A 19,617-nucleotide genomic window follows, 5' to 3' on the forward strand; every position below is an offset into this window, starting at 1 on the left:
CTGCTGGTGAAGGTGGGAGAGTTCGCATGTGCTCTAAGTGCATTCATTCATCTTTTTCACCCTGCAAAAGGAGACACCAACAGGGAAAGGGGCCTATAGACAGGGCTAAACTGAAGCTTGTAGACTGCAGTATAGGACCTGGAAATCACTGTCCCCATGGGTATAATACAGTCCAGAGGAGACTCTATTATGCAGATGTGTGTGCACACTATCCTGGGTGCAGCCATGATTCATACATTCTTAGGCAATGTCAGGTGTCAGGAATGTTCTGCCAGAACCTTTAGATGGCAAGCTTCTGGGAGACAACAGATGCTTGCTCAAGAGGTGACTTATAATCCCAATCCGACATCTGCATCCACAGGGCTAACATCGTGCAGACCATTGGTCTGCTGAAAATAAGTATTCTATGTTTGGATTGTTCAGGAGCACACTGCATGTCCGTCCTCTTGTGTGTCGCTCGTTATGTTGCATGTACACAATGTGGTACTCCAGAGAGACAGGAGGGCCTGGCAGGGGAAGCTGAAATGGAGTGAGCCACATCCTCTAATGATGAGAAGTCTGAGAACCAATCTGATTATGATGGTGGTGAATCTTGCCAGTCTGCTGCGGAGGCCGTGCACAGGAGGCTTTGTGATGTCAGAGAGATGTGCGAGCCTCTAATAAAGTGAAGATTTACCTAATGTGCAATTGACTGCACAAGACCATCTTTGCTGTGCTGACCTCTTTATCTCTCCCCTGCTCATCGGAGCCGCCAATGCGTGTTCCTGTGGTGAAGGAACAAACAAGGGTGATCTTTTGTGGGTGCTACATCATGTTGCTCCTCCCTCACCACGATCTGTGCTGGATGCAGGTTGCTGATCCTGATGCCACTTTGCCTGGGATGACTTTGGCAGCCAACCTTACTCTGAGGTATTTGTACCAGTGGCAGAGAAATCCAGGAGAGACCCATCAGAATGACCATGAGAGGTGTTTCCCGAGGGTGACAGCAGCTGCTCATCCAATACCATAAGATCTATTTGGCTCACCCTGTTTTTCTGAGAAGGAGCATGACCTGATTCTGAATCCAGGTGCCTTGTTCCCTCTCACCTTGACTCTGGGCACTGGAAATCAGTTACAAGGTGACGAAATGCAGGTCAGAACACATATCCAGTATCTCATCAGTGGGTTGCTGGGTTTGGTGCTCCATAACAGTCACCAGTCTCTCAATGGAGGAAGCCACGTGTTCTGAAGAGCAGGTGATCACATTGCTCATGTACTAGATGGGCTCCTCCACTGTCCATACCAGTATCTGCAACCCTCTGCAATCTCCACCATACCTCCACATACCTGTATGTCCAGCATTTTCCACCTGACAGATGACTCAGAAGCTCATCATCAGCCTAGGGCTCAGCAACTAGGTCATCATCAGCATTCCTCCAAGGGTCAGAGGTTTGCAATATCACAGTATCTGGGAACTGACCTTGCGACTGTGAAGTGCTTGCACCATCTGAATCCTTTACAGTCCAGTTGCACATATCCACGAAAGTGCTTGTATCTGTGCAAGGCTGTGACAGTATACCCTCTGAGTTTCTCTCCTCCTCCTCAAAGTTTAATGTCACCCTCATGGCTGTTGTCTAGAGCTGCACAGGTTTCACCTATAGGAGAAATATGCAAGGATTGTCAAGGTCACCATCCTCATTTAAGATGACTTCGTGGATGCTGGTGTACACTCCAATACACCTACACTACGTTGGGAGATGGTAGGCAGGGTTGAATCCTCTTCAAAATTGCCATACACATTCTTCCTCAAATGCTGCAAGCTTCCAAAGTCATATACATCAATGCCCTTTCCTTCCCACCGTCTCATTGGAATCTCACCATCCCTGGGCTATCCTCCAGCCTTGTCCTGGCCAATGGTGCAGCTCCATTGGTTTGATGCCAAGTTCAGTACCACCTCTTAGCACGGTTAGGCACTTCTCTTCCCATATTTGACCCATTGTGGGCTTTGTGTCCTATGCTCCTGCATAGACAAAGCAATATTGTAATGAACCTTCTGAAACTTCTGAATTTTCTGGAAGTTAAACTGCAAGTTAAACTTTAACTTTAAAATCATGCTTTTATTTGTGTGCCCAACACATCCATTGTTAGCAGACAACACTTCTCAATGATCCTTGCAAGCTAACAGGTTTTCCTGTTCAGAAGTCCCTTTTCCTCCTCAGAATCCCTAGGTGCCATGCAGAATGGCATGTCTGCTTCATACCATATTGGGGAAATGATTGCACACTCACCCTGACTGTCATTTGACTTTTTCTGGCACTGAAATTGGTTCTTTAGATAACCCCATGGCTATTGAGCTCCTCTGCACCCTACACCCTGGCTTCTGACAGGGTAGTGGTCTTTGATCAGCTGGCATGAGAATTCCCCCCACAGCCCCCCATCTCTGCCTCTGAGCTGATCACTCGTTGCTTCAAGTGGGATTCACAGGGTGTCATTGTCAAACGTTTACACCAATTTGGCGTAGGCCCTGCCATCTGCCCTTCCTCCATTATTTGTTGCAGATGTAAAGCTGGAGAAGGTACAGGTTAACATTCCTCCTCTGTGGAGGGAAAGGCAGAGTTAAAGGGTGGGGTATGACTCTTGGAATATTTCTCGCTCAGGATGGGAATGGGATGGGTGCACACAGATGTTCTTTCATCCCTGGCAAGGGTTGTGAATGCGACATTGCTAGCACAAATGGAAAAACATGCTCTTTACCTCTTGCTTCTCCAATATTTCAATGGCTTCAGAATAGCCTTTTGCCTCAGCACTTATTATTGCACATGTGGATTTCTCCAGCAGCCACCACCAAGGTGAGCCAGGATGGCTTTAAATGGGTGGCCATATCTAACTTTCGGTTCACGGCTTCTCCCACTGAATGATCCTCCCTAGTTGGTTCTGTAGCCCATCCTTCCCTCACCTAGTTCGCTGGCCTCCTGCTGGTTGGCCTCTATTGGTCACAATATGTTTTACTTGGCATGTGTAAGTCAGTGAACTGCGCAGTTATGGATTGACCTCTTGCACCCCATCAACAAACACGATTCACCCCCATATAACAATTTTCTAACCTTCTCCATTCTGGACTTCTTACTTTACGCTATTTTCTACACTTTGGATACACAACATTCCTTTCTAGCCAACTGACCCGCCATTTTGTTCCTTTATTTGTCACATTGCCATTTCTTTCTGCTAAGCATTGACATTTCTTTTGTCATTTAATCTCTCTTGCTTTTCACCCTATCAGACTTTCCCATGTTCTCCCCTGCCCCTGACCCCATCCCCGACCCCCAGTTCTCTGCCTCTGTCCTTGCTTAAAACCTCTCATATCTGTAACTTTTTCCAGTTCTGATGAAAGATCACCAACCTGAAAAATTAACTCTGGTTCTCTCTTCCCAGATGTTGCCCGGTCTGCTGAGTATTTCCAGTATTTTAGATTTCTAGCATCTGCTGTATTTTGCTTTTGTCTTTATGTTGAAAACTAACCTGACTTTGAGAGATTGCTTGGAAAGTATGCCAGTGGTTTGACTCATTCTCGAGGTCAGGATCTCTGCGGTGAGTTTCTTTAAAAAGGGCTAAATCTTATTCAAATGGTTTAATGTATATTTTAAAAGAATTACACAATGGTGGAAAACATTGAAGCATAATCTTGTTGCTGGATGTATGTGGTTCCTGGAAATAATTGCTGCAGAAAAAGGTTGTCTGTATTGAAAGGCATTATCCAATTCACATTTTTTATAATTTCTCCTCTTTAGTTCGTTGGTAATAACAGCAGTATTTGATCGGAATGTTAACTGCCGAAGGGCTGCCTCGGTAAGTGTTCAGCACAAACCATGTTCAAGTGGCATACGTGAATAATGTTACCGTCTGTTAATAAAGGGTGACTATGATCGATATCCTCTCATTATATTTCACTTTATTGTATTAATACAACCTAATGATGTACTACAAAATGGAACATAATTGGCTACATTGTAGAAATATGACACTGAACAGTTTGCAAAAGCATTATGGACAAAGCTTTCATTTGAATGACATCATAAAATTGAAGGCAATTCAAAAAATACACTGTCAAATCATGCGCCATTTTGGTTTCTGAAGCATGTTATTTAGAAGAACCTAAGCCTTTTGAAATCATTTTAAAGCTAAGTAATGTTATAGAAAGCAACTGGTGAAGGCTGATTTCTAATTCGATCCAATGGTATGTTCTTGTAGAGGTTCTAAACAGATATCCCCGCTCAGCTCACATGTTGCAAACTGGCTTAATTCCCCATGCATCATATAACCTAAGCTGTTCTACATGAACCAGACTTCGGTTACTTTAAATAGATTAGTTAACCCAGCACCTTTTTCACAAGTGGGAATAATGCCATGGACTCATAGAGCAACACCACGGAATCAGGCCCTTCGGCCCAACTGATCCATGCCAACTATGGTGCCCTCCCAGCTAGTCCCATTTACCCGCGTTTGGCCTATATCCCTCTAATCCTTTCCTATCCATATACTTATCCAAATGCTTTTTAAATGTTGCCATTGTACTGCCTCAGTCACACTCTCTGGCAGCTCATTCCAAATACGCACCATCCTCTGCGTGAAGAAATTGCCCCCCAGGGCCCTTTTAAATCTTCCCCTCTTACCTTAAACCTATGCGCTCTAGCTTCCAATTCCCCTACCCTGGGAAATTAACTTGTTGGGGCATTCTGTAGCTGCCTGATAAAAGCAGGAGTGGAGAATGCGGCGTTAAATAGAAAAGTATTTCCAAATTTTATTTTTGTACCATAGAAAATGTTTTGCTTTCATTGTTTTACTTGTTGAATTTCATAAAACTCCTCCTGAAATATTGGTTTAATTTTGTACATTTGTTTCCTTCGGGTACAGTACTGCAGGTCAAGTTTATCCTGTTAATCCACTGGTGCTTGTTGTAGTTTCAGCCCCACCTTAATGAAACTCATTTCCTAATCCATGATTCTTTCTTCTGATTGTCCAGGTTGTTTTAGTTAATGCTTGGAAAAGCATGACTCATAGCCAAGCTGAGCACCTGTTCCACTTTTAAATGATTACTTGAAGGTGATAGAAGTATACATGTGTCTGTCTGTACATAAGTTTAATTGTACATCGTGCTGCAAGTGTTGCAGTTTATTTAAACATTTATCAAATGGTCTAGGTTGCAGTTTCAATGCACTGACTGCGGTGGGGATTCCTGGATATAACAGAACTTTGACTCCAAATACAGGAAAATATGAAGCTGCTCGATTTCCACCCTATGATTATATAGTAAGATTCTACATGGGGGAGAAGGCTGTGCCAGTTTTACCTCCCAGTGGCATGCCATAACTCTGTGTTTGAGAGTGTAGGATCCAGTAGATGATAATGAAGAGAGGAAAGAAACCGATGTTTTGAGTGAACACAAGGCACAGTGACTGCAACAATGATGGAGTAGAGGAAGTGAGAGAATCAAGAAGGAAATGGTAGGAGAATGAAAGGTGATGCAATCAACAGAAGGGGAGAAAATATAATGAATTTTACAGACAAGCTCAAATTGACTCAAATGCTGTCTGTAGCTGAATGAAAGATGAATAAATATGAAAACAACTTCATTCTTATTTTCTCCTTGCTTTGATAAGCATAAGGACAATATGTGGAGAATAAAACAAAATGGAAATGCCAGGCAAACACTTGCTCTACAGAAGAAGGCTAATCATAATTTGGAAGTTCAGTTGCTTATGAGCCTGAATTATAACTTAGTTGGTTTTGACTATTAATATCCTAAAAACCTCTGAGTGGAATTAGGAAAACATGTATTTGTGAGTTTGATGTTTGGCTTTCCAATTCAGTGTGAACCACTTTAACTTTTTAATCATTTACATCATTCATGTAATATAGGTCAATAAAAAGAGGACATGTAATATGATTCGACAGTGATGTTTACTGATAACATAGTTCCCCATGTTATTTAAAGCAAAATTTAAACACTTTAAATTTTAGACTGCCACAAGATTTGCACATGAAAGTGGACGGTACAAGTGGCAGAGCAGCCCAGCCTTCTGTTTGAGGGTTTCTAAAGTGGCCAAGATGATGCATTAGTATTTACTTTCCATTTGCTGCATCATGGTATTATCCTCGTCAATCAGGATTGCAGCATACCCAAAAGTAAGTGCAGCCAGGTTTCAGGCCACAGCTCATCACTACTGTCTCTGCATGAACCAGACCTGTGTTAAATGCAGGTGACCTTGCATCAGGTAACATTGAACAGCATCTATTTCTCTGTAGACGCAGGCCTTGTGAAGACAGTTTCCCATTCTCCTTGCAAAGTAGGTATAGGGCCTGAACAAATGGATAATTGCAATTTAAAAGGTGCAACCAATCAGGTAACAGTTTCTCTTAAACTCGTTGGTATGTTTTATTCCATGTATGTTGCATATTTCAACAGCAGAGCTGCTCTCAGAGCTTCCTTGAGAATAGGAGGCTCAAACAGCATTAAGAATCTGTCAAAAAGAGGTATTTCCACCTCCATTTGCAGATGTGGATACTGATGGATGGGCATGGAGAATCCATAAATGTCTGACCAACCTGGCATCTTTTTAAATGTTCGTTTCTTCCAGACAACTCAATCAGGTATCAAGGTATTGTTACAGCGCAGAAGGAGGCCATTTGGCCCACGGTGTCTGCATCGGCTCTCGATAATACAAGTGAAGAAGGCCTAGGCATCCGAAATTGATTACATTTTCTGTTTGTGATGAAAAGCTTTACTCATTTTCTACTCCCCAAGTCTATTGGTTGATTTAGTTTACTTGTAAGGTTCTTCAACTTGATAGACTTACTAGTGTTTAGAATGCTTATCATAAAGAAGTCCACTTCTGTTTGTAACGTGCTGAGATGTATATCTCCAGTATTAAACTGATGTTCATTATGACTTAATGCAATGTCATATCCATTATTTTTCTGATACTTTTTACTGCAGGCAGCTTTCCAGGAGAACGTTGGAAGACAGGTACAGTTTCACATGCCATATTTAGTTTAAATATTGTAAATGATTAATAAATGTGTGTTAGAAGAATTGCAAGGTATACAGGGAGACTATTGAGGAAGTAGGAGCGCCAGATCACGAAGAGTTTGTCAAATTTCAAACTTGGAAGTGATGATGTAAAATTCCTTGGCAGGCACCGCTGGAAAATAGACAATGCTGAAGACTTGGTTATGTGGGGGGGATGATTTTCAGGGCCCCTTCGCTGTGGGCGCAAATCCTTTTGTGGTCTCTAACTTGCGCTAAAGTCATCACGGGATTTGTTTTGGGGAGATTTCAGAATGAGATGTTCTTCGCCACGACATAATGAGGTTCAAGTCCTTCGAGGGCATAAATCTGATTAGTTGTGAATATTCTTAAACTGTTTAACACTTTTGTTTTCAGGGGCATCAGACCACCCCCCCCCCCCCCCCCCCCCCCCCCACCACCACCACCACCACCACAGCGTACCCCCGGTCAAGCAGGCGGGAATCACTACTGCTCTCCAGCAGCCAAGATGTAGCCCCAAGATGGCCAAGGGCTGGCATGTTGGCAGTGTCAGAGGGAAGTGCCAGGTTAGCGCTGCCAAGAGGTGGGGCCTGGGAACAGGTCTCAATGGTGCCCCATTATGTAGGGGAGACTGGCGATATTTGGAGGAGTGGGGGGGATGGGATGATGGGGGATTGTGCCCGCATGGTGGGGGGGGGTGCCTGTATTGCAGGGAGGAGGGGTGCTTTGATGCCCTGAAGCCAGCGATCATGGGGTGTTGTTGGGTCATCCTGAGATGGTGATTATTGGTTTGAGGAAATGGGTTGACTCTTAATCTTTGTGGAACGGGCTTGGCTGGAGTCTTTAGGCCCCAGCGTTTAGGCCCCCCGTTGGTGTCTCCCAGCCCAGCTGCTCGAGAGAATCCCAGCCCAGATTTTGTTAATACTGTCCAAAAACAAGCATGGGGGCACATTTTTCACCAGCTCTCCTTACAGATGCTGCCAGACCTGCTGAGATTTTCCAGTGTTTTCTCTTGATCAGTGGTCACTTTGGTAGCACAGATCCATCATGTTTCAGTTTTAATGTTTATATGGTGTTTCTGAACCAGGCAATCTTTTAATATCCCTTCCACTTGTACAGTAGCATTTCTCTCTTTCACTACCTCTTTCCTTTTCTTTTCTGGATATGTTTCATGACCAAAGATTTGAAAATCCAAGATCTGAGAGTGGAAAAACACCTCAGAAGGAGAAACACAATGTACAAAATCTGCAATTTTTAAATTCTAAGTTGTACTTATTTGGAGCTGTTATTTTGTGTAGAGAGGGATTCCACATTGAGGTTACGCTCAATATACTTTTCATATCCTTATATAAGGGCTATGCCACGCATGTGCTTGTTTTCATACTGCAGTTAACGTCAAGAAGATCAGTTTGCTGGAATGAAAGTAAAATAAAACAAATTTCAAAGAGTACTGTATCTTTAAAAACTTGCATAAAAGGTATCATAACAGTTAACCTGTATCTTTTATTGTCATTTCTTGAATGAAACTGGGTAATTAGTTTTATTTACATCTTTTGCAGGGTACATTTCCACATGGCATTGACATCGTCACTGCAGCTGACTATTTTGCTGTTGGAAATCGGACCAAATGTTTTCTGACTATTAGGTAACTCCTCAAGGCTTATGAATTTCAGACTATGTGCTGCCAGTAATGTATAGAATCTTGCCAGCAGTACATATTAAGCACAGAGAAACTCTTATTTAAGATTTAGAATTCCCCTCATTGCTGAATGCAGTAATTAACGAGTAAATAACCAGAAACGGTTTCCACTGACTGATGGGTCAATAATATGCGGACGTAGATTTAAGATGATTGTTAAAAGACTCCTGCACGTGGTGAATGCTCTATGATTTGGAATACACTGCCTGATAGGATGGGGGACACAGATTCAGTCATAGCCCTCAAGGGGAATTGGATAAATACTTGAGGAAAAGTTTTGCACAGATGTCAAGGAAATGTGGGGGAATGGGGTTAACTTTCGCAAGAGCCAACACAGGCTTGATGGGCCAAATGATCTCCTTCTGTGCTCCAATTAAAAAAAGTTAAAGTTTACTTATTAGTCACAAGTAGGCTTACATTAACACTGTGAAAATCTCCTAGTCACCACACCCCGGCGCCTGTTCGGGTATGCTGAGGGAGAATTTACCATGGCCAATGCACCTAACCAGCACGTCTTTCGGTCTGTGGGAGGAAACCAGAGCACCCAGAGCAAACTCATGCAGACACGGGGAGAACGTGCAAACTCCGCACAGACAGTGACCCAAGCCGGGAATCGAACCTGGGCCCCTGGCGCTGTGAAGCAGCAGTGCTAACCACTGCGCCACCGTGCCGCCCATGAGTTTTGATTCCATATCTGCTATTAGCACCCAGTACCTCCCCTAAATGGCCACCCTTAAATAATGAGGATTGGCAGATTATTTATGTGGGAAATATTTCACTGTAATCAGCCTTGTCCGTGCGGATGCAATTTACAGGTGATACGATATTGTGATTTTTTTTTTTCTCCCTCCTCTTTAACCCAAGGAACTGCTTTGCCCTCGACCAGCTGTACTCTTATATACCGCATGTCGACCCTACTCTTCTAGCTAGGCCCAATTCAACAGATGTAATAGACCAGTGAAGGACTGCTGCTCGTGTTTTTATTATTTTTATGCTTGAATTGAATTTCAGTGTTCCTTACTCCGAATGCTGAGGAATGGAACACTTTGTCCCTCTGGTATACATTATTTGCATCTGACCCTGGCAGTTAAATTAGAATCTGACGCAGAGCAAAGCACTTAGTCGGAACGGTCTTTTGAATTTCACTTTTGCCCCCTGTGTTAGCATTCAAAATGAAGAATGGTCAGCTGATTGAGGCACTGGAAGACTGCTAATCTCTGTGGAGTGACACCACAAAGATTCATTACCTTCCAGAGGAAAAGAAAGAATAGGGGTGGGATGATTTTTTTAAAAAAAGAAAAACTTTATTGCATTGCACCTGAACAACGTATGTTGACTCAACCTGTGGACTGTATAACTTGAAAAATGGTAGAATTCAACACCATTTCTTTTTAATTTGATTTTTGCCAACCTATCTTAAATATTTATAATATCAAGCATAGCAATAGGAGATGTGCAAGAAATCAAAAGGCTGCCTCTGTAAATATTTATGGAATGGCCATAAACTCTGCTGTTGACATTACAAAGGCGAATTTATTTACACGGGTTATTGCGTGCCATTTGATACAGGAGTGCCTTCTTAAATGTACAGTAAAAATGAACCTGCAGATGGATAAATGTAGCAGAAAAAAAATTCAGAATCTATCCATTTATGTTTCTTTCCTGATTTGTTGAACTGAAATGCCAGAGATTTGAGGCAAGATTCAAGTTTTTTTTCCCCCTGTTGTTTTATGTGGTTTTATCTAGTTTGCTCTTGTTTGAGAAGTGGATGTTCATTGAAATGTTTACGGGGGTGGAGGTATTGGAGACAATCATCTTGCAACCTGTTCAGTAATAATAGGGTAGCTGTTTAAATGCCAGACATCCAGGCTATATGTTATTATATAGAGCTAGCCAAAGATACCATTGTTTGTGCTGCAATTAATGAGTAGTGTCATGTGCTTTGAGGTCAAACATGTCCACTGTACCACATACGTTTGACTGACTGTTTCACATTATAATTGCTTTGGATAAGCCCTTTTTACATATGACAGCGACCGCCTGAAAAAGAAATTGTGATTACCAAGTTAGTTTTTTAAAATGCTGAACATTAATTAGCAGCTTGCAATATTTTGACTTATCCAGACCAATGGTGTCATGATGGTAACGTTTCTGCACACTCGGCACTGATTCTTATGGGGGTCTGCAGGAGTGAAATAGGAATAGGGAGCCAAATATTAAGGAGAGAGAGGTAAGGATTGGAGTGCCTGTAACCTTGCTGCCACCATGACATTGTGTCAGCAATGGGAAATGTGGAGGACAGTCCCCCACATCACCCAAAGGCCAATTATTCTGCTAAAGGAGCCATTTAGGGGTGCTGGGGGTGGTTGGGTGGGGTGGGAGTGGGTCCCAGTGACAGTGGCTGGCCTCGGAGCAACACTCCCACTCTCACCAACCACCCCTTTCACCTGACCAGCCATTGTGACCTTGACCCCACTGTTCTGAGGCAGTCATCTGTTGCTGTCTACTCAGCTGAGTGCAGACAGACCCAGCTCTGGCCACTGTTCTGGTGACGATAGTAAGACTGAAGCTCTGCTGAGCTGCTGATTGGCTGACAGCTCTTGGAGACTGACTGTCATCCCTTAAAGGGACGGGAGCCTTGACAGTAACTAATTTGCTGCAAGATGGGCTTGAAATCTCTCTCTCTCTCTCTCCATCTCCCCCCCCCCCCCCCCCCTTCCCCCCATCATTGGAACTACCATTGCCCCGACATTATCTAATGTAGAATGTGGCAGTACATTCATCAATATGGGCTAGTTTATACACTTGTATTTGGCTTTGCAGTGGAAACAATTAGGATCCATTTCAACAGGTACACTGATTTACAAACAGATTTGTTTATTGATCCCTTTCAGAATAGGGGTTATACAGATCTTCAGGATGTCTGTTCCACAATTGCCATGCTCAAAAATTTCAATTCTGCTGCTCATGTTATACCACTTAAAATCAAACTTACCACATAATTCAGATCTTCACTGACTTGGATTGGTTCCCTGTTCCCCAGTGACTCAAGTTTTAAATTCTGACCCTTAAATTGCAATCATATGAAAGACATTGTTGAAGCAAAATGTTCCTCTATGAATTGCGTATATTTTTTGTTACACATGCAGTTCAAAGAATTTGGCCAAGGGATCAGTATTAATTTGAATAACACAAATAATGAGAGATGTACTAATACTGTTGGGTGTCATTCTTTCCAGAATGGGGTTTATTTGCATGGGAGGCACTGCACAATCCTTGGTTTCTTCTGTTTTCTCCCCACTTTCTGAGATGTGGTCTTTATTTTTAGTTCGACTCCTAAAAGTTGACTAAACATTACCACTATTCAAACCCAAGTCCCAAGTGTGATGGGAAGTCTGTTTGTGAATTTACCATTCAATTAACTGAGCAATCCAGCATTTCTTACGAGACATTTCCCAGAAATTGGTCAAAGTTTATTCCCAACCCTTCCCCTTCCCCCTTGTTTTGGCCTCACCCAAGAGTAAGCACGGGCAGGAGTTAGAGAGAGCTGTACTTAAGGTTACAGCCTCTTATGGATAAACTGAGAATACTTGGGCCTTAAGGTCTTCACTTCCTTTTTATTCATATGCTCAGTGATTTATCATCTCTGTGGGCAGATTATAAATCAAAGGTTGGTTAATCAAATTGTTCAGCACAAGTTGCAGCCTTGTATTTATAATCGTGAAGCGATTATGAATTTATACAAACAAAAACAAGGATTGCTCAGTTTACCTTCTGCCTCTTAAGACAGCTTGTTGAGGAACCTGGGCTTCAAATAAAAATGTACGCAGGAGCAGTAGTTCATTCGGCCCCTTGAGTCTGCTCCACCATTCAATAAAATCATGGGTGATCTGATTGTGATCTTAACTCCATATTCCCCCCACCTTCAATAACCTTTGACTCCCTTGTTAGTCAAGAATCTAGCTACCTTTGTCTTGAAAATATTTAATGATCCTGCCTCCACCACTCTCTGGGGAAGAGAGTTCATAGTATTTCCCAATGGTAAAGTTACAACAGAGTCTTGCTGCGTAGCATTCAAAACCTGATAGACAGGCCTGAGGTATAACCACATATTCAAAAATATTTGTGAAAAGATTAACTTGTGAAAAAATCCCTTCTTTAAACCAGTAGTCTCTTATTTCCATTTTTTAATGATAAATTCAAAACCTTTTAGAATTGGCTATTAATACTCATTTTATTAAATATGTGGAGTTTGCACATTCTCCTCGTGTCTGCGTGGGTTTCCTCCGGGTGCTCCGGTTTCCTCCCACAGTCCAAAGATGTGCGAGTTAGGTTGATTGGCCATGCTAAAAATTGCCCTTAGTTTCCTGAGATGCGTAGGTTAGAGGGATTAGTGGGTAAATCTGTAGGGATATGGTGGTAGGGCCTGGGTGGGATTGTGGTCGGTGCAGACTCGATGGGCCGAATGGCCTCTTTCTGTACTGTAGGGTTTCTATGATTTCTATGATGTATATTTCTCATATAAGGTATACACAGCTGATACTTCTGTCTTAGTAGCTGGGCCATAAAGTTAACATCATGTTTTTTGAAGAATATAGTTCCATTTACATATATGCAACCTTCAAAGGTAAGTCATAGGGTATGTCCTTAAGTGCAAGTTTACTGTCCATTGATGGGCCAGGAGAATATTATTAGCCAACTATCTCTGCCAAATATGGTGCTATATGTATAAAATATTGAATACAATTGTAATGGACCATAGACAATCTCCATGTTACCTTTAGTTTAGTGATGGTGGTTCATTGTAGATGTTTGCAAAAGGTATACAATATCCATCACTGGGATCCACAGGGTGTTGCAACAAAGGAAAATGAAATGAAAAAGCCCTACTTGCATTATGTGTTATGGGACTTGATTTTCAAATAATATGTAATCTGCTCATAAATCATTAATTATGGCAACAGCTAAAGGTTGTTTTTCATTGTTCACATTAAATTCCTTGTGTTTGTTCCGTCAGCAAGTGTCAGTAATATTAAATGATGTGTTGTCCATAAATCTGAAATATTTGCACATGCTGTCGGAACATCTTTTTAACCAGCCTTCATAATGCACTTCCCATCATCTTGTAAGTAATCCTGACTATTCTGGCATAGAAGAAGTAGATTCTATTTGCGTAAGGCAGTGACTGACTGTCTTTCTCTGTGTCTCTGTTCTGCAGTATATACATTGTTGGATTCCCGGAATATACACAACCATTGATTGATCACCTGATACAAAAAAAATTTAATCACTGGGATAGGTAAGAGAATGAGTTTGAACAGTTTATACACTGAAATGATTTTGGTGAAGGTATATGGTTAGTACACAATTGGGGGTTCATGCTTGTTTCTTTATTAGTTAGGTAGTCATAGATGCCAGCCAAAGATGGATAAACTCCACTATAAATATCTAATTTATCCCCTTACCATCAATGAATTCATCTGAGTAAGCAAAGTGCAATTATATATATTTTCTGATGATGAAAAGATTTTTATTTTTGGGAATGATGAGCAGTGATCATGTGAAGTGGGATCAAAACTGTAGGAAAATAATGGGTGGAATCTTGTGGGGACGATGAGGTCTTGGCCACTGGCTGGAGAGCGAGCATGGCCTCGGTGTTGCTTTTTTTTCAGAAAGCACACCGTAACATATGTCACTCAGGCATTAACAGGCCAACAGCAGGCCTTCCCTAGCATCAAGGACTTTGGGAGTGGAGGTCCCGTCCAAGTGCTACAGTTAAATCAGAGATCGGCAGCTATTCCGTACAACAGCGCCATGTGGGAGAAGGTGACTGCTGCCAGTATGATACGTGGTCACCACTTGAGGCCTCAGGTCACTGATGGATCTAGGTCCAGGTGAGTGATGGTGGGAGGGGTGGGGGTTTGAGGGTTTGGTAGCAAGGGCAGGGGGGGTGGTTGTCAGTGGGCTCCCCCTCCTTTCCAATGTCTGGTTTTTCAATGAGGCACTGTGTCATTGAACAAGGGATCCAGTTGCCGCGTCCACCCTTGGACTCTTGGGGAGGCGATAGCCTAGTGCTATTAGACTATTAATCCAGAAACTAGACTATTAATCCAGAAACTCAGCAAATGATCTGGGGACCCGGGTTCAAATCCCACCATGGCAGCTGGTGGAATTTGAATTCAATAAAAAAAAACTGGAATTAAGAATCTATCGATGACCATGAAACCATTGTCGATTGTTGGAAAAATCCATCTGGTTCACTGATGTCCTTTAGGGAAGGAAATCTGCCGTCCTTACCTGGTCTGGCCTACATGTGACTCCAGAGCCACAGCAATGTGGTTGACTCTCAACTGCCCTCCAAGGGCAACTAGGGATGGTCAATAAATGCTGGCCCACCAGTGACACCCATGTCCCATGAATGAATAAAAAAAAACCCCTGAAAGAAAACACGCCAGTTATGGGGTGATAGCATGAATTGCCCAGTTAAGGACCTCAGTTGTGGATTAGTGGGAAAACCACCTGCAGGCCTTCTCACCATGGACGTAATTAGGGTTGAGGTGAGAAAGTGGTTGTATCCTCACCTGCCTGATTAAATGCTCCTCCCAAACCACCAGACTCACCATGAGAGTGTGCACGTGATTTTACCCAGTATGTGTGCTGAAGCAAATAAGCAAAGCTAGTGCAAAGATTGAAGCTGGTGGCATAAATATGTAGATATTGTTTGGAACATGGGGAATTACTTTGTTCCTCAGCATATTAAAGGTGGAAGGTCATTCTTCAAGAATGCAGAGTACTGGAATTTTGCATTGCTTTGGGAGTTAATTCAAATCCGTTCACTAACTGAAAATATATGGTTTTGACTTTTATTTGTTATATATTTTAAAGATTTCAAACTTGTAAACATTCATTTAATTGATGTGATCCATTCATTGTCAGAATTTAAAACATATGCTGCAGCTCCTTAGCCTGAGGAGGAGATCAGGCCATCAAAGTAAGAAGCTGTCATTTTATTTCCTTTGTGGGGTTTTGATGAGCTCATGAAAAACACCTAGCAGGTGGCCATCTGAGCAAAGTAGGTGGTCAGATTTGACTTTTTTTTCTCGGCTGTTGAGAAATTTGGCAGGATGGTTGGTGGGAATTTCCTTCAAGACTCAAATTCACTTTAAGAATACACACTGTATGGTGACAAAGTTCTTTTACATTGTGATAAATGCAAACAGTAAGTGCTTTTTCTGTTCTGGCAGTTTTGCAGTTGTAAATTGGTACATGTTTTCAGTGCATTGAGGGACAATGATTTAATCCAGCAGTGCTATTTGTGAGCCATTGTTTATCTGTAATTTATTCTTAAAAAGCTTTGAAGCAGTGTGTTCAATTTTGTGGTTCACCAGCTTCAATCTTACTTTTGGACAGTATTATACAATCAGTTGCACTGTCTATACAGTCTGACGTCTATACATCTTGTGAAAAGGATTCCCAGAACATTTTTGTGGTTTGATTTCGAGATTGAAACATGATTTTCAGTAACGTAATGTATAGCTTTTATGTTTTCACAGTGCCATTCGCGAGCTTACTGCAAAGACCCTCCATAATCTTACTCCACATGCACCAGAATACATGGCTAATATTGGTGAGTGGCCAATAAAACATATTTTCTTTCTAAAATAAATAGTATTTATTACAATAGTGCAACAGATGTTAATAGTTGATCAGATGTAGAGTTGTAAAACTGTTGTACTGTAATAGCATTTGGCCAAAAGGAATTCCCAGTTGAAAAATGGTTTGATTGTCAACATGAGCCCACACAGAAAATACTGTAACTTCCAACTCTAATCTTGATGTTCTTCGAGAACGCGCTCCATTGATTCATTCTGTCCAATGTCAAATTTTATCCCTCTCAAGTTAACCAGATCATTCATATCTATATTCTAGTTCTAATAGTATGTTTCCTATTGTCCTCACAATGTGTGCCTCTGAATTTATCTGTTTTATCCAATCTCTCCTTTTTTTGCTCTTAGTTCTCTTTTTCCTTAACATTTTAATAGTTTATTTGTTCCTCAGAAAGGTGATCAGATTTTAAATTTCTGTAATGCTAGAACTGTGCTTGAATGCTTTGCTATTGGACATCTCAGAAGCTTGTACAGGCTCTGGCACGATGCCACATTTTGTCTTCCTGAAATCCTATGGCCTGGCTTCTGCAATGATAATGACAGTGCAACTTTCAGCATTTGCCATTATTCCTCCTCTGAACCTGACAGCAACTTTAGATCGAGGACTCCCAGTCAGTAATTCTATGCTTCTCTAAACAGTGCCACTGATGGGATCCCACTGAATGCAAGGCATCTTGTAAATGGTGCGCAGTTATTACTACAGATATTACGTTCTGCAGTCCTGCCATATCTAGCCATGAATGGTGGTGGACAAGTTAAAAACTCTGGACAAGGAGGCTCCCCAGTTACCTCCATCCTCTATGACCTCAGCACATAAGTGCAAAAGATAAGACTGAAGCATTTGCTACAATCTTCAGCTAGAAATGCCGAGTGGAAAACCCATTTTGGCCCTCCTGATGTCTCCAGCATCACAGATGCCAGTCTTCATCTATTCATTCCACATGATATCATGAAACAGCTGAAGGCGCTAGATATTGCAACGGCTATGGGTCCTAACAATGCTCCTGAAGATGTGCTCTAGAACTTGCCTTACCCCTAGCCAAGCTGATCCAGTGCAGCGACAACATTGGCATCTACCCATGTGGAAAATTGTCCAGGTATGTCATGTACACAAAAAGCAGGACAAATCCAACTGTCCATTAGTCTACTCTCATCAGTCAAGTGATGGAAGGGGTTATGCACAGTGAAATAAAATGGCACCTGCTTTGCAATGACCTGCTCACTGACACTCAGTTTAGGTTTCTCCAGAGTCACTCAGTTCCTGATCTCCTTACAGCCTTGGTTCAAACATGGACAAAGCAACTGAACTCCAGAAGTGAGTGACTGCCTTTGATTTCAAGGCAGTATTTGACTGAGCGTGGCATCAAGGAGCCGAGCATAACTGGAGTCAATGGGGAAACTCTCCAGTGGTTGGAGTCACAGCTAGCACAAAGGAAGATGGTTGCCTTTGTTGGAGGACAGTCATCTCAGGACAAAGATTTCACTGCAGAAGTTTCTCAGGGCAGTGTCCTAGGCCCAACCACCTTCAGCTGCTTCATCACTGATCTTCCTTCTAACCAATGTTCAAAAGTGGGAATATTTGCTGATGGTTGCACAATGTTTCGCACCATTTGCGGCACAAAGCAGTACATATCCAAAATCAGCAAGTTACATTCATGTCACACAAGTGCCAAACAATGACAATTTACAACTGGTGATTTTAACCAGTGCCCCATGACATTCAATGGCATTATCGTTGCTGAATCCCCCACTGTCAACATCCTGGGGTTACAATTGACCAGAACTAAACTGGATTAAACATAGAACATAGAAAGCCACAGCACAAACAGGCCCTTCGGCCCACAAGTTGCGCCGATCACATCCCCACCTCTAGGCCTATCTATAGCCCTCAATCCCATTAAATCCCATGTACTCATCCAGAAGTCTCTTAAAAGACCCCAACGAGTTTGCCTCCACCACCACCGACGTCAGCCGATTCCACTCACCCACCACCCTCTGAGTGAAAAACTTACCCCTGACATCTCCTCTGTACCTACCCCCCAGCACCTTAAACCTGTGTCCTCCCGTAGCAACCATTTCAGCCCTTGGAAATAGCCTCTGAGAGTCTACCCTATCCAGACCTCTCAACATCTTGTAAACCTCTATCAGGTCACCTCTCATCCTTCGTCTCTCCAGGGAGAAGAGACCAAGCTCCCTCAACCTATCCTCATAAGGCATGCCCCCCAATCCAGGCAACATCCTTGTAAATCTCCTCTGCACCCTTTCAATGGCTTCAACATCTTTCCTGTAATGAGGTGACCAGAACTGCGCGCAGTACTCCAAGTGGGGTCTAACCAGGGTCCTATAAAGCTGCAGCATTATCTCCCGACTCCTAAACTCAATCCCTCGATTAATGAAGGCCAGTACGCCGTACGCCTTCTTGACCGCATCCTCCACCTGCGAGGCCGATTTAAGAGTCCTATGGACCCGGACCCCAAGGTCCTTCTGATCCTCTACACTGCTAAGAATGGTACCCTTCATATTATACTGCTGCTTCATCCCATTGGATCTGCCAAAATGGATCACCACACACTTATCCGGGTTGAAGTCCATCTGCCACTTCTCCGCCCAGTCTTGCATTCTATCTATGTCTCGCTGCAACTTCTGACATCCCTCCAAACTATCCACAACACCACCTACCTTGGTGTCGTCAGCAAACTTACCAACCCATCCCTCCACTTCCTCATCCAGGTCATTTATGAAAATGACAAACAGCAAGGGTCCCAGAACAGATCCCTGGGGCACTCCACTGGTCACTGACCTCCATGCAGAGAAAGACCCCTCCACAGCCACTCTCTGCCTTCTGCAGGCAAGCCAGTTCTGGATCCACAAGGCAACAGCCCCTTGGATCCCATGCCCTCTCACTTTCTCAAGAAGTCTTGCATGGGGGACCTTATCAAACGCCTTGCTGAAGTCCATATAGACCACATCCACCGCTCTTCCTTCGTCAATGTGTTTGGTCACATTTTCAAAGAACTCAACCAGGCTCGTAAGGCACGACCTGCCCTTGACAAAGCCGTGCTGACTACTTTTGATCATACTAAACTTCTCTAGATGATCATAAATCCTGTCTCTCAGGATCCTCTCCATCAACTTACCAACCACTGAGGTTAGACTCACCGGTCGGTAATTTCCCGGGCTGTCCCTGTTCCCTTTCTTGAATATAGGGACCACATCTGCAATCCTCC

General features: G+C 42.7%; 1 protein-coding gene across 2 annotated transcripts in view; it reads left to right on the top strand.

Moving 5' to 3' along the window:
* Window positions 1–19,617, top strand: part of tbcd (tubulin folding cofactor D) — a 248,461-nt gene that overhangs the window by 135,526 nt on the left and 93,318 nt on the right. For both annotated transcript variants that reach the window (XM_078225420.1, XM_078225421.1), the window contains exons 15-19: window positions 3,768–3,825; window positions 6,974–7,003; window positions 8,584–8,669; window positions 13,942–14,022; window positions 16,277–16,350. In XM_078225420.1, coding sequence (XP_078081546.1) covers window positions 3,768–3,825; window positions 6,974–7,003; window positions 8,584–8,669; window positions 13,942–14,022; window positions 16,277–16,350 — 329 coding nt within the window. The remainder of the gene's footprint in view (window positions 1–3,767; window positions 3,826–6,973; window positions 7,004–8,583; window positions 8,670–13,941; window positions 14,023–16,276; window positions 16,351–19,617) is intronic.

Source organism: Mustelus asterias, chromosome 12, assembly GCF_964213995.1.
Source record: "Mustelus asterias chromosome 12, sMusAst1.hap1.1, whole genome shotgun sequence".
NCBI classification, from domain to species: domain Eukaryota; kingdom Metazoa; phylum Chordata; class Chondrichthyes; order Carcharhiniformes; family Triakidae; genus Mustelus; species Mustelus asterias.